Raw genomic sequence first — 13,682 nt, 5'->3', positions numbered from 1 at the left:
GTTGGCTTCCTGCTTTCAGAGATCATGAATGTCCTCAAAGACTGCTAAAAGGACACAAAGTCCAACTTGGGTTTTGAAGGTTTTTTTTTTAACTCCACTTGCCATAGGGGTCTGATTGTGACAAAAATAAAGGCTAAGAGAGTAAAAACAAAGGTATAAACTAAAGATAGAGAATTTACCTGCAGAGATTCCATTTCTTCATCTTTTCTGTGAGTCTCCTCCAGCAGATCTATAATAAGAAAGTAAAAAACCCATCAAAATACAGTGTAAAAATGCATAGCCTCTTATTATCAAACTCAATTCAGTCAGTAGCTTGCATAAAGTGTTGCCTGGAAAGAGAATTTGATGTTTAAGTGTGAGAAGCAGCATAAAAGAGATGCCCTCTGGTCCTGACTGATGGGATGTGGCAGAGACCTGGACTCCACCAAAGCTAAGGTAACTGAGAAGCCCTGGGAGGCCCTAGGTCTGGGGGAGACACCAGAAAATGAGACCAAGTCAATTACAAGTCCCAAATCAAACCAATGTTTCTGGAATTGGGTTGAGTGCTTATATAACTCAAAAGCAATACAAAATTTTCTTGGGAAAAAAAAAAGGTTTTCTTTTGAAAGAAGAAAATAGAAACAAACAAAACTAACCATTTGCTCTTAAAATAAGCTCCCAAGCCAAGTTCCACCTCCAGAGTCAATTTCTATAACCAAATTAAAGCATCCTGGAGTGTAATGGGTGTTATTAATGGAAGGAGAACACCACCTTAACTGTAAAGTCATATTAATTATCATTTCACACTAAGAGGGTGGGAAGCATTGAAGTTACATCTGACCAACAGTCTGGCACCATCTCAGAGAAATTAGTGGCTGGAAGGTAAGGTAGTCAACTGAAGAGAGTTCTGTCTAAATGCACGCATATAGCCATGGTGTCTCGTGTCCTACATTAATTTATGAACTTGCTGTAGAGGGAAATGTATTTGGCAAGCAGAGTTTTCTGCCTGAAGCTATACCACCCTGTGCTATGATCTTATTAGATCTCACAAACCTAAAGAGGGCTGGACTGAGTTAGAACTTGGCTGAAAACTGGCAAGAAATACCTACAGCAGTGCACAATAATATTAGCATTTGTCTTATTCTGTGATTGATACAGCATACCAAGAGGCTGTGCTGCATAAAAGGCTAACACAACAAACAGAAACTCAATATGCACCCCAGAAAGGCAAATGCAGATGTTTTTAGCAAGTGCTTCCAGATGAAGCAGGAAGCAGTCATATAGTGGGTTACCAGCCACACTGGTCTATGTCATAATTGGACAGGCAATACCCTGAAACTTCAGGAGACCTGGTAGATGACATAATGGATGGCACTGGCCCTTTGAGACTGCATAGCTAAGAGAAATGCAGAGGACTGGCAAGCAATTTAAAGACACAATGTACTGGATTAAGGGTAAGAGTTAGTTTTTGCTCTGTATCTGTGCATGGCTGATGTTGTCTCCCCAAACACCTATAATCAGAGTTATATCAAGAAAGTTATAGGACAATGCCAATGTATTAGGGCATATTTTTAAAGGGGTTTTGGTTGGCACCAAAACCGACTTGGGGGTGGTAGATTAAGTGCCCTCAATCATTCCTCTCCCTGCATCCTTACTCATTTGCATTGTGACATTGTAGCCATCAAGAGGTCCCACATATCTTGCATCTAGGCTTGCCTCCTGACTTGATTGGGTAAACAGAATAGAGCAGAAGCAACTCTGTGCCAATCTGCACTAGGATTCAAGAGGCCTCATGCATTTTCACTTTTCCGCTTGGAACTCTGTCACTCCCATAGGAAGCCCAGGCCAGCCTGCCACAGGACAAGAGACACGTGTTCCAGGGCTCTTTCCACCCCTGAAACCCTGTAGGTTGCCCCAAACAGTAGGCAGCAAATGCCCAGAAGCAGAGCTGCCCAGTTGACCTAAAGATGACCACAAATAACTCAGGTGGGAGCCCAATTCAGACCAGACAAACTGCAGAGCTGAGTCCAGTACCAATTCCAACTCACAGAATCATAACCTATAGAATAAATGGAATTGGGGGATGTTTTGGTACCCAGAACTTTCTAACTGATAGCAACCAGTTGCTAACTGAACAACAAGCATTTAGAATTTATTAGACGGACATAAGAGTAACTAATCTATACAACAGACCTAATAGACCTAATAATAATAGATAACAGAAAAGAAGATCCAGACTCTGGAGAGAACAGCAACTGGTCTGGGTGGGGAGGGATGTGGGTAACATGAACTGATAGACATTTTATCCTGGGTGACGCTTTGTGGTACTCCACTCAAGATGAAATTCAATAAAGAAAAGAGCTAACGAGACTAGCTTAGATCTTGCACCTACAGGTTGGCCAGGGGAAAGTATGAAGCACTTTGATAATCTCAAAGGGGTTAAATGAAGAACAGGAAGGACTGTTTCCAAATATCAGGGTACTATTAAGAAAAGAAGGACATATGGATATCAGACGTGCCAAAGCAACAGATGCCCACTCCAACTGGTTTCAGGAATTGTGTCTTCAGCACAATTCTCTTCAATATTTGTGAGATATAAGTTGCTTCAATATCGTGGCTATTATAAATAATGTTATAATTATAAACATGGGGTGCATATATCTTTCTGAATTAGTGTTTTTATTTGCTTTAAATAAATACCCAGAAGTGGAATTTTTGACTCATATGGTAATTCTATTTTTAATTTTTTGAGGAACCTCCAAACTGTTTTCCATAATGGCTGCACCAATTTACATTCCCACCAACAGTACACTAGGGTTCCCTTTTCTCCATGTCCTTGCCAATATTTGTTTTTTGTTGTCTTCTTGATGATCATTATTCTAACAGGTGTTTGGTTTTGATTTGTATTTCCTTGATGATTAGTGATGTTGAGCATCTTTTTATGTGTATGTTGACCATCTGTGTGTCTTCCTTGGAAAAATGTCTATTCAGGTCCTCTGCCCATTTTTAAAATCAGATTTTTAAAATATTGAGTTGTTCAAGCTCTTTACATAATTTGGATGTTAACTCCTTAGCAGATATATCATTTGCAAGTATCTTCTCCCACACAGTAGGTTGGCCTTTTTGTTTTGCTCATGGTTTCCTTTACTGTGCAAAACCTTTTAGTTTGCTGTAGTCCTATTTGTTTATTTTTGCTTTTGTTGCCCTTCCCTAAGGAGACAGAGCCAAAAAATATTGCTAAGCCCGATGTCAAAGAGAATACTGTGTATATTTTCTTCTAGGAGTCTTATGGTTTTAGGTCTTAGAAAGTCATTAATCCATTTTGAGTTTATTTTTGTATATGGCATAAGAAAGTAAGTGTCCATGAATGAATAAAGAAGATGTAGTACATATATACAATGAAATATTACTCAGCCATAAAAAAGAATGAAAAATTACCATCTGCGATAATATGGACAGAACTAGAAGGTATCATGCTAAGTGATTTCAGAGAGAGAAAGACAAACACTATATGATTTTTCTTATATGTAGAATCTTAAAAAAAAATCCAAACAAAATAGAACAGAAACAGACTGATAGATACAGAGAACAAACTGGTAGTTGCCCTAGGAGTGGGTGGAGTTAGGTGAAATAGATTAAGGGGACTGAGACACAAACTTCCAGTTATAAAATAAATAAGTCACAGGATATAATGTATGGCATAGTGAATACTATCAATAATACTGCAATAGCTTTGTACAATGACAGATGGTTACTAGACTTATTGTAGTGATAAATTTGTAATGCATGTAAATGTCAAATCACGATGTTGTACACTTGAAACTAATACAATATTGCATGTCAACTATACTTCAACTAAAATTTTTTCAAATGAAAAAATAAGTATTTGTGAGATATTTGAGTCTCTATGTGAACATGGTCATTCTGCTCCACTCCTTCTGGACATTAGGAGATTCTCAGAGCTGGGGCCCTTGTCATGAATTACATTGTTTAATGGTACAGTGAAACAGGAATGGTGGAGAGTGGGGTCTATCAACCATTAAAGAAAACTGATTCTGTTCCTCCAGAATCGACTTGGTATGGCAAACACCAAATGCCTTAGCTGAAACTTACTGGATAAATAATGGGTATTGGATCTCTTATATAGCCAAACTCAAAACACATTTGATAAATATAGATGTAAAGAAGTTCAGTCTACCCTCAGAACGTCATAGAATTATTATAATTTAAAAATTACATTCTCAGTTTTCCTTAAATACATAAAGGCCATGCTGCTCTTCCAACAAGAGCTGATACCAGTGGCAATGCTTAATTCTGAATGACTGAACAACACTATCACAGAACTCCTATAATTGATATTTAAAATACAGAACTCCCCTTCTGATCACCACTACTGGCTCTCATCCCAGCTTATATCAAGGGTCTAAGTGGATATCTGTTTTTTGTCTCTATGCCACATCCCTTCCCTTTTAGAACTTCATGTTGTTCTTCTCCATATGATTCCTGTGAAACTTTCAATCAAGGGGACAACCTCTCCTGCCACAAAAGCAGATCCTGACCCAAGCTGGCCAGTCAGTGCACTGTACCACCCCGAGCATACAAGCTAAGCAATATTGGTACTGGGAGAAAATCTCTTCCACAGCTGCAAGCTTCTGTTAGCCTGGCAATGCCAAGGCTCTATTTTCTACTAAGTCAAAGGAACTTGTGCCACAGTGAAGCTGGTAAAGAAGAGAGCAAAGCTAAGAAACAGAGAGTTGGTTGAGGACAAGATCCAACCCTTATCTGAGGCCCACATTAACTCTGAACTTCTAGCACTTCATTTTTCTTTAGTAGTTTTAGTTGGCTGGCTGTCATTTGTAAAAGTCTCTGGGAATGTGATTTGTCCAATCTTCTTATCTCTATGCAGAAACTTGCAGAACTTTTGAGTTAGCAAGTACTTTCTATTCCACAGTGAAATGTTTCATTCTGCAACGAACAGATGAAGACATGAGGCTCAGAGAAGGCAAATGGTTTGCCTGCGATGACCTGGTTAGTGCGAGTGCCTCAGCCAGAGCTTTGCTCTCCGGTCTTCCTACCCTATCCAGCACATCGAGCTCTCCTTGGTATCACTCAGTACTTGATTGTACCCATCTTTAAACGATGTTTATTTTTTAAATGCACACATCTGTATTCCTCTCACTTAACCCTAGGCGTTCACGGACGATGGGCTTTGTGTCATTATATCCGTTGTCTCCCTAACCACTGCTTATCTACCTTTGCGACTTTACGTAGACTTTGTTTCCCCAAATCCCCTTCTCTGCCTACATCACTGCTGTATGCAATGGCTCACTTGTTAGATGCACTGTTCAACTACTTGAGTTTGGAATGATAAACAGGGTTATTAACCTGTGCTGATGAAACACGGCTACCAGGCATCACTGAGATGTGACTACTTTACCACAAACAGACACAGGCTGAGAGAATACAGGTGAGACCTACGGACAGTTGATGTGACTTAATGCTCTGAGTGTGATGAGTGCACCTGGTTATAACGAGCCATCCTGCTGTTTGCTCCTCCCAGCTGAGAACAAACGATCACCATGGAAAAAGCTGAAGGGCTGCTCTGCTCCCTTGCTCACCACTGGCATGTTTGTGTTTTGCTTTATTATTCTCTGGTTTGCTGTTCAATACAAACAGCAATTCAACTGCCATGCAAGTTGCTGTGGCTAAATGTGCTTCCATCAACATTAGTTAATGAAAAGATTTTTTTTGGTGAAAAGAGCAGCCATCCTGTGTATTTTCCTTGGACTGGTTCTAGCTCTTTAAATGAGCTGATACTAACTCTTTATGACATACAGTTATTGGGGGGAGGGGATCTCATTTAAAAAAGCAGGACAGCCTGGATGAGAACTGGAGAATCCTGCTGTTTTGTTTTTTTTCCACACTGAATTTCTCTGGCACACTCAGGGTAATATATCACGACTACGTTTCTTTGCTAAGACAGTCTTGTACCACTTCCTTTGCAGTCTTTGCAACTAGTGGTCTGGCTGTTTAAGGAGGTTTGACACTTTCTTATGTTGATTCTGGTTCCTGGTAGTCAAGGAAGCAGATAAGTTGTTCGTTTATTTGTTTTTGAAAGGAAAATCATGTTCAGGTGTGTGGAAGCAGCACCCCCATCTAGCACCTTGACCCTTCACAGGAAGGGTGGGAGGTCAGGTTTAGAAATGAGCAGTTTTTTTTTTTTTAATTTTTTACTATCAAATGTCTCATGCATATTATAATGCATCCCAGCTGCCAATGGAGAGATGGTTACAGAAACAAGGGCTTCAGATCCAGCGACAGGTGTAACAGCAGCGCAGGACACAGCAGCACTGACAGAAGAACATGGTGGATCAGTGACTGCGGTTTAGAGGAAAGCATTTAGTTTCTGGCTCCTGCACCTCACTTAGTAATTCTGTGCTCCTTTTCAGGGTTACTGTATGTGTCCTGATATTTATCTAAAATAATAGATAATGTAAATTCTCAAAAGAATTCAACACTTTTTAACAAGGAAACTTGTGCCATTCCTCTTTGTGGGTGGCAGCTGTGGTATAATGAAATTAAATAAAATGGCATACCTCACCCCTTAAAAGGTCATAAATGACGGACTTAGTCTCCCACCATTGTATACGAGATACTCAAGACACCAGCTACGTGCTGAAGACAATGGTCAATTTCTCTTTTTCTTTCCTAGCTCTCTAGTTATTTAAATTACTCACATTTTAGGGATAGTAGGGACCACTGAAATAATCTAATCCCAAGGGTTTTACTTTTTTTTGTTTTAAGAAGTAGAATTCTGTCCTATGAATGAAATTATATACACTTTCAAGTGTATGTTATAAATAAGTAATCTAAACAGTTGAAAGGAAGTTGCTTTGGTGGAAGCAGCGTGGAGGGCCTGGATGCCAGCCCCCTGGACTTCCCTCCTATCCTGGGGCCAACCCCTGTGGTGCCGTGGTGGAGCTACAGAGCTCCGAGTCCTGCTGACTGGAAATCACTGAGTTAATCCCCTCTCCTCACATGTTATAGATGAGGACTGAGGTCTGGGAGATTAAGTGCCTCTGTCAGTGTCGCCTCTAGTGGATGGGAGTATGTGAACCTGAGCCCAGGGCTTTGGAACCAGACCAGGTCCCATTACCTGTTTTCACAAAACATTGGCCATCCTCCTTTGCCTTTCGGGATTTCTACTCAAATGACATAGTATTCCAAGTTCTATCATAAATGCCTATACATTTTCCAATTCTTCCCCAAATTTATAGGGAGCTTTGCTAAAGCACTTACGTAACAGCACCAGTCTGTGAGAAGACCTAGTTAATGGCAGCCCACAATAAAATTCCTCAACTCTGGGAGATGATATCAAAAGATGTGGCTCTGATGTAAAGCAAATACCTAGACACTTGAAAAGGCAGTTTGTTTTTGGCAAGGTATATTCAACATACAACATACAGAGTATTTCACAAAATAAATCAACAACAACAAAAATCTGTTTAAATGAATGGGTGACAGTTGAACAGTTCCTCAGCTTAATGTAACAGTTATCAGTAAATGTTTTCCCCATTTTATTACACTAGTAAAGGTAAACAGGATAAATGAACAACAATATGAGTCTACATTAGCCAAAATATCTCAAAGAAAATAAAATGGGTTGGTTTTAAATTGATCTATGTAAAACTCTTAAAATAGTGTCTAGTACACAGTAAGAGACATGTGTATGTATATGTGTGTGTATATGGGCTTTATTATATTTTTTTAAAAATTACCCCACAGTATGCTTGCTAAAATCAGGAAAATGTGTGAAAAATAATCACCTACATTTTAAAACAAATAAGCAGAAAAAGCCCTCAAGCATTCTGTTTTTGGATTCCATCCATAATTGGTAGCTACGTTATTTAGAACTCTGCCATATCTACTGCCACCCACTGGTACATATCTGGATATACCACGGTGAGTTAAGAGTTTTCTCATCAGACCTGACCACAGAAAACACACAGGTTAAAATGAAAAAAAAAAAAAAAAAAAAAAAAAAAAAAGTTCAAAAAGTATGCCTATCCTCTGTGGTTAGTCTCAGACGCTGAAACAACATGCTGGTCTCCAGATGGAGCCCAAATGGTCCAATAAATGAAAGGTTTATAGTCCACTGTCTGTCTTGGGTATGTGGCAAAACATCCAAATACAGGTACTCATGTTTTATTTGATGTCAATTCATTTCTGGTGAAATTTTCCATCTTGACAACTTAAGAGATCTAAATCCTCTTCTCCATAAAACTGCTACACTATAGAAGACAACACAGTAATCTACCCGATTCCACCTCATTCTTGACTCTGGCATGAAGAAACACCAAGATATAGAATGAAAGTCCTGACTCTGTCAACTACTGAGATTGTTGACATTTCTGTTAGCAACAAGAGCAGAAAAAGAAACAAATCACCTATCTTAAATGGGTGGAAGGGCTGTCTTGGTCAAAAGGACTACATATGACAATCAGAAAAATGAGTAAAAGAAGTTTATGATCTATTATAAACATCACTCCAAGAGTTAAGTTTCATATGCTCAAATCCAGGCATAAAATCACGTTCCTTTCTACATATAATGTCTCTAAATTGCATTCACCTTATGAAAAGTTTGACTTTCACTTAAATTCCTTTATCTCAGACTTTGTTCAGTTTCTAGACTCATAAGGAGAGCCTATGGAAGACTCTGGGCATTTAACATTGTGTCCTTTGATCATCTCCTGTTTACAGAAACAACAAAAGTTTGTGCTGGTTTCTTGATGTACCTACTACTAAACTGGATCTAGGCTTCCTAGGCTTTCCAGACTCCTGGGTCTACCCTAGATCTAGGCTAAATACAGAGCTCTGAAAACCAAACACAAAGAACCAATCTTGCAAATGTGAGAGAGAAATGATACCACAGTTACAGGGGGAAAGCAATTAGAATGCTAGTGAATTTCTCATTAGAAACCAAGGAGGCCATGACAACTGTAAATGCTGAAAGAAAAAGAACTGACAACTCAGAGTCCTGTATGCAGTGAAAATATCCTTCAGGAAAGAAGGTGAAGTCAAGACATTCTCAAGAAGAAAAATTAAGAAAATTCATTGTCAGCAGACCTACACTAAAAACAAAACAAAACAAAACAAAACAAAACAAACCTAAAAAAAGGTCTCTAGAAAGAGAAGAAATGGTAAAAGAATTGTAAAAGATCAGGAAGAAAGAGAACAGTAATCAAATACGTGGATAAATCCAATAGATTTCCCTTCTATTGAGTTTTTATAATTATGTTTGATAGTTGATGCAAAAAATTTAACATGATCTGATGTGGTTCCTAAATGTATACAGAGGATATATTTAGGACAATTAAATTATAAATAGGAATGATAAAAGAACATGAGGGAAGAAAGTTTTCCACACTTAAAACTGGTAAAATGACAATAACAAAAGACTGCGATAGCTATGTATATACAGCGTAATGCTTAGAGCACCCACTAGAAACAGCTACACAAAGGGATGCACTCAAAAACAGAATTGATACATCAAAATGGAATTCTAAGAATGCTCTAATAACCCATTGGAAGACAGAAAGAAAGCAGAGAAATAAAAAACACAGAAAGGAAACAAAAATGGCAGACTTAAGTCCTAACATCGGTAATTATACTACATAAAAATGGTCTAAATACACCAATTAAAAGACAGAAATTGGCAGACCGGATTAATGACCACTCTTCCACTATTGATCCATGGACCCAATATATTCTGCCTGTAAGAAACTCACTTCAAATATACTGATGCAGGCAGGATGAAAGCAAAAAATGGAAAAAGATGCACCATGCAAACATTAATTTAAAAAAGCAAGAATGATTACATTAATGTAAGACAAAGTAGATTTCAGAGCAAAGAAAATTACCAGAAACAGAAAGGAATATTATATAATGATAAAAAAGGTCTAATCTACAAACTGATATTACTGAAAGGAACAATAAAAATATTCAAAATCCGAATTGGAGACTTCAACATTTCTCTTTCAACAGCTGGTAGTATAACTAAGAAAATGATCGAGAGTGTATATAAGCAAGTATCAAGGATATACATAAGCATAAACATAGCAGGGAAACCTCTAAACACTTGGAAATTACACACTTCTAAACAATACATGGATCAAAGAGAATGTCTCAAGGGAGATAAAAAATATTATGAACTATACAAAGAAGGAAATCTGTAGAATTAATGCATGCATTAGAAAAAAGGTCTTGAATAAATACTCTATGCTCCCACCTCAAGAACTTAAAAAAGAGCACAATAAATCCCAAGCAGTAAAAGGAAGAAAACAAAGAATAGAAATCAATGAAGCTGAGTATCGGAAAACAATAGGGAAAAATCAATGAAACAAGGAGGTGGCTTCTTACATAGTTAAATAAAATCAACAAACTAGTCTTGTAACCAACAAAAACAGCCTTATAACTATTAAGGAAATTATATTTGTAACATTAAAATCTCCAGGCCAGACGGTTTCACTGGTGAATTCTACCTAATGTTTAAAGAAGAATTAGCACCAATTTCACATGCCAGAAAACAGGAAAAAAGGAATATTTCCCAATGTATTGTATACAGTTAAGAAAATAGAAGGAAAATTGCAGCTCCCTCCAAAGTACAGAGGCAAATATCCCTAACAAAATATTAGCAAATAATATTTAGCAATATATAAAAAGAATTACATATTGTAATCAAGTTCAATTTATTCTAGGGATTCAGGGTTGGTTCAATATTCAAAATTAATTAATATTATCAATTATTTTAATAGGCTGAAGAGGAAAAAAAACTCACATGATCATGTCAACTGATGCATAAAAATTACTTGGCAGAATTCATACATTCATATAAAAAAACCTCAGAAAAAAGAAATAGAACTTCCTCAGTTTGATTAAGAGTATCTATTAAAAAACCATAAAACTAACACTATACTTAATGGTGAAAGATGAAATGTCTTCCCCTTAAGACCAGAAATACGGCAAGAATGCTCTCTCAGAATTCTTATTCATCATGTTATTGGAATATCTCTTTGATGCAATAAAGCTAGAAAAGAAAATAAAATGCATACATAATGGCAACAAAGAAATAAAATTGTCACTATTTGCAGATGATGTGATTGTCTTCAAAGAAAATCCCAAAAAATGTAACAACACAAAAAAACCCAAACATACAAACTTAGCTCCTGAAATCAGTAAGTGGGCTCAGAAACATCATAGGCTACAGGATAAACACAGAAAAACTGATTATATTTTAGTATATTAGGAACGAACATGCAAAGACCAAAATTTTAAATGAAAATAGCAATTTAAAAGATGCTCCCTCCCACCCACACATGAAATACTTGAGTGTAAATTTAATGAAACATATCAAGGACTGAGAAATACCATGGTCATGGACTGCAAGACTCATGTCATAAAGACATCCATTCTCTCCAAACTGATATAAAAGTTCATTACAATTTCTATAAAAATCTCAGCAATATTTTTTGTAGCTAAAGACAAGATTATTCAAACTTGTATGGAGTGGGGAGGTACAGCTCAAGCGCTAGAGCTCGTGCTTAGCTTGTGTGAGGTCCTGGGTTCAATCCCCAGTACTTTCTCTAAAATAAATAGATAAGTATGCAAATTAAAAAAAATAAACCGAATTACCTCCCTCCAACCAAAAAAAAAAAAAAAGAAACTTAAAAAATTTTGTATAAAGGTGAAGGAACTAGAGTAGCTAAAATAATTGAGTAAATTGGGGGAAGTCTGTTTACTCAATTTCTAGACTTGTTATAGAGGTAAAATAATTAAGACTGTGTGGTCTTGGTGGAGGCACATACACACAGATCAATCAAACAGATAGAGAGAATCCAATTACAGAAATGGAGAAAAGATTAGCGGTGGCCAGAAGTTAAGGATGAAGTGGGGAGTAGAAGGGAAGTGAGTGAAGCTATAAAAGGTAACATGAGGGATTTTGGTGTTGTTGGAAATGTTCTGTATCTTAACTGTATCAATGCCAATATCCTGGTTGTGACATTGTACAATAGTTTTGTAAGACACTTCTACTGGGGGAAGTGGACAAGGGGATTTTTATGTATTACGGGATCTCATGGTATTAATTTTCACCACTGACTGTGAATAGAAAATTGTCCTTAAAACAAAAAGTTTAATTAAAAAATTCAGAAGGGCTTTAGACAAAATGACAGATAATGGATATTTAAAGATAATTAATTACATTTTGAGGTCAGTACCTTAATATCTGCCCTTTACTATCCATCCTTATTGCCACTGCCCTAATCCAGACATCCATCTTCTCTTTTCTGAACAACTGCCCATAATTCTAAAGCAAAGTATATGGTTTAACACTCTATTACTAAAAGAAAAAAAAAAAAGGAAAACCTTGGATATGCTGAGGAATACAGGGCACAATCTTTGGTGTCAGTCATTTGGATACATTATCTTATCCTTCTACACCTGTTTCCTCTACTCTTAAATGGGGACAAAAATGTCAGCATTACAGGATTATCATAGTGATTATATGAGATAATATATGTAACTTTTCAATTACACTAGACCCTTGAATGACAGAGGTTTGAACTGTGCAGCTCCACTTACAAGCAGATTTTTTTTCAATAAATATGGACTACAGTACTACTCAATCCAGGGCTGGTTGAATCCATGGATGTGGAACTGCAGATGTGGAGGGCAGACTGTAAAGTTATACGCAGGTTTTTGACTGTGTGGAGGGTTGGCACCCCAACCCCCACATTGTTCAAGAGTCAACTGTAATAGTACTTATCATCATCATCATCATCATTTCATCACATCTGTACAAAGATACCATGATAAGTATTATTATTATTAATTATGAACATAAATTGTATTGATGAGAGAACCCTGCTTTTGTAACAGAGAAAATAACTGGATAAAACTCCACAGTAATAAGATAAAGACTATCAATATTTTCTTGGATATTGTATTTTCTTCTGAAGACAGACTCCACAATATTATTGCCTCCCCTCCCCTGTAACTTACAAACTAGAAGTTAAGTCCTTTCTTGTTGATCTGAATTCATGGCAATCAATATAGTCGAATGTTGTGAAACATGCAATTCAGGTTTTATTAAATCCAAAATGGATGGTATGGGGGTAAAACTGTTACTATAATTTCCAGGAGAGCAATGGTATCTTCATGCTTTATACATTCCATTTAAAATACCTGTCCTGAAATTCTCACTCAAATTATTACAATAGCATCCTAGCTACGTTCCCTAGCCCTAATATCTTCTTACTCAATCTTCCCCTACGCTGCCCCGAGTTACAAATCTAAAATAGATACACATCTTTCACTTGAAAACCGAACCGCTTGTAGTACTGGATTTCATTTGTGCTGCTAGAAGTGATTGACTGGTCATGGCTTCCTGGAGCACGTATGAGCAAGTACTCAAGTGTTATGCCTAAGCTCAGCTGATAGAAGTTAAATTCAGTTGATGTCCTCAGTGGATACAGGGGCAGGGAGGAGCACTGAAACATAGACATCTAGGATTTCCCATGCTGAGACAGATAAAGCCCAAACTCTTCAGTATCTTGTTTATAAAGGGTCTGTCTATAATTTTACTTCCAAAGCCATTTTCTATCATCACTGTACTATCTTCTCAAATTATCTGTAATGTCCTTCCT

At 37.2% G+C, this 13,682-nt stretch overlaps 1 protein-coding gene across 10 annotated transcripts in view; it reads right to left on the bottom strand.

The window, feature by feature from the left end:
* The window catches only part of CEP128 (centrosomal protein 128), a 357,239-nt gene that overhangs the window by 72,201 nt on the left and 271,356 nt on the right, over positions 1-13,682 (bottom strand). For all 10 annotated transcript variants that reach the window (XR_012507429.1, XM_045517288.2, XM_074365179.1 and 7 more), the window contains one exon: positions 180-229. Coding sequence is in view for 9 of the 10 variants with exons in the window: in XM_045517288.2 (XP_045373244.1) it covers positions 180-229 (50 nt within the window). In the remaining variant the exon portion in view is untranslated. The remainder of the gene's footprint in view (positions 1-179; positions 230-13,682) is intronic.

Source organism: Camelus bactrianus, chromosome 6 (genome assembly GCF_048773025.1).
Source record: "Camelus bactrianus isolate YW-2024 breed Bactrian camel chromosome 6, ASM4877302v1, whole genome shotgun sequence".
NCBI classification, from domain to species: Eukaryota; Metazoa; Chordata; class Mammalia; order Artiodactyla; family Camelidae; genus Camelus; species Camelus bactrianus.
Note: the sequence above shows the minus strand (reverse complement) of the source record. Positions and strands in the feature narration are given on the sequence as shown.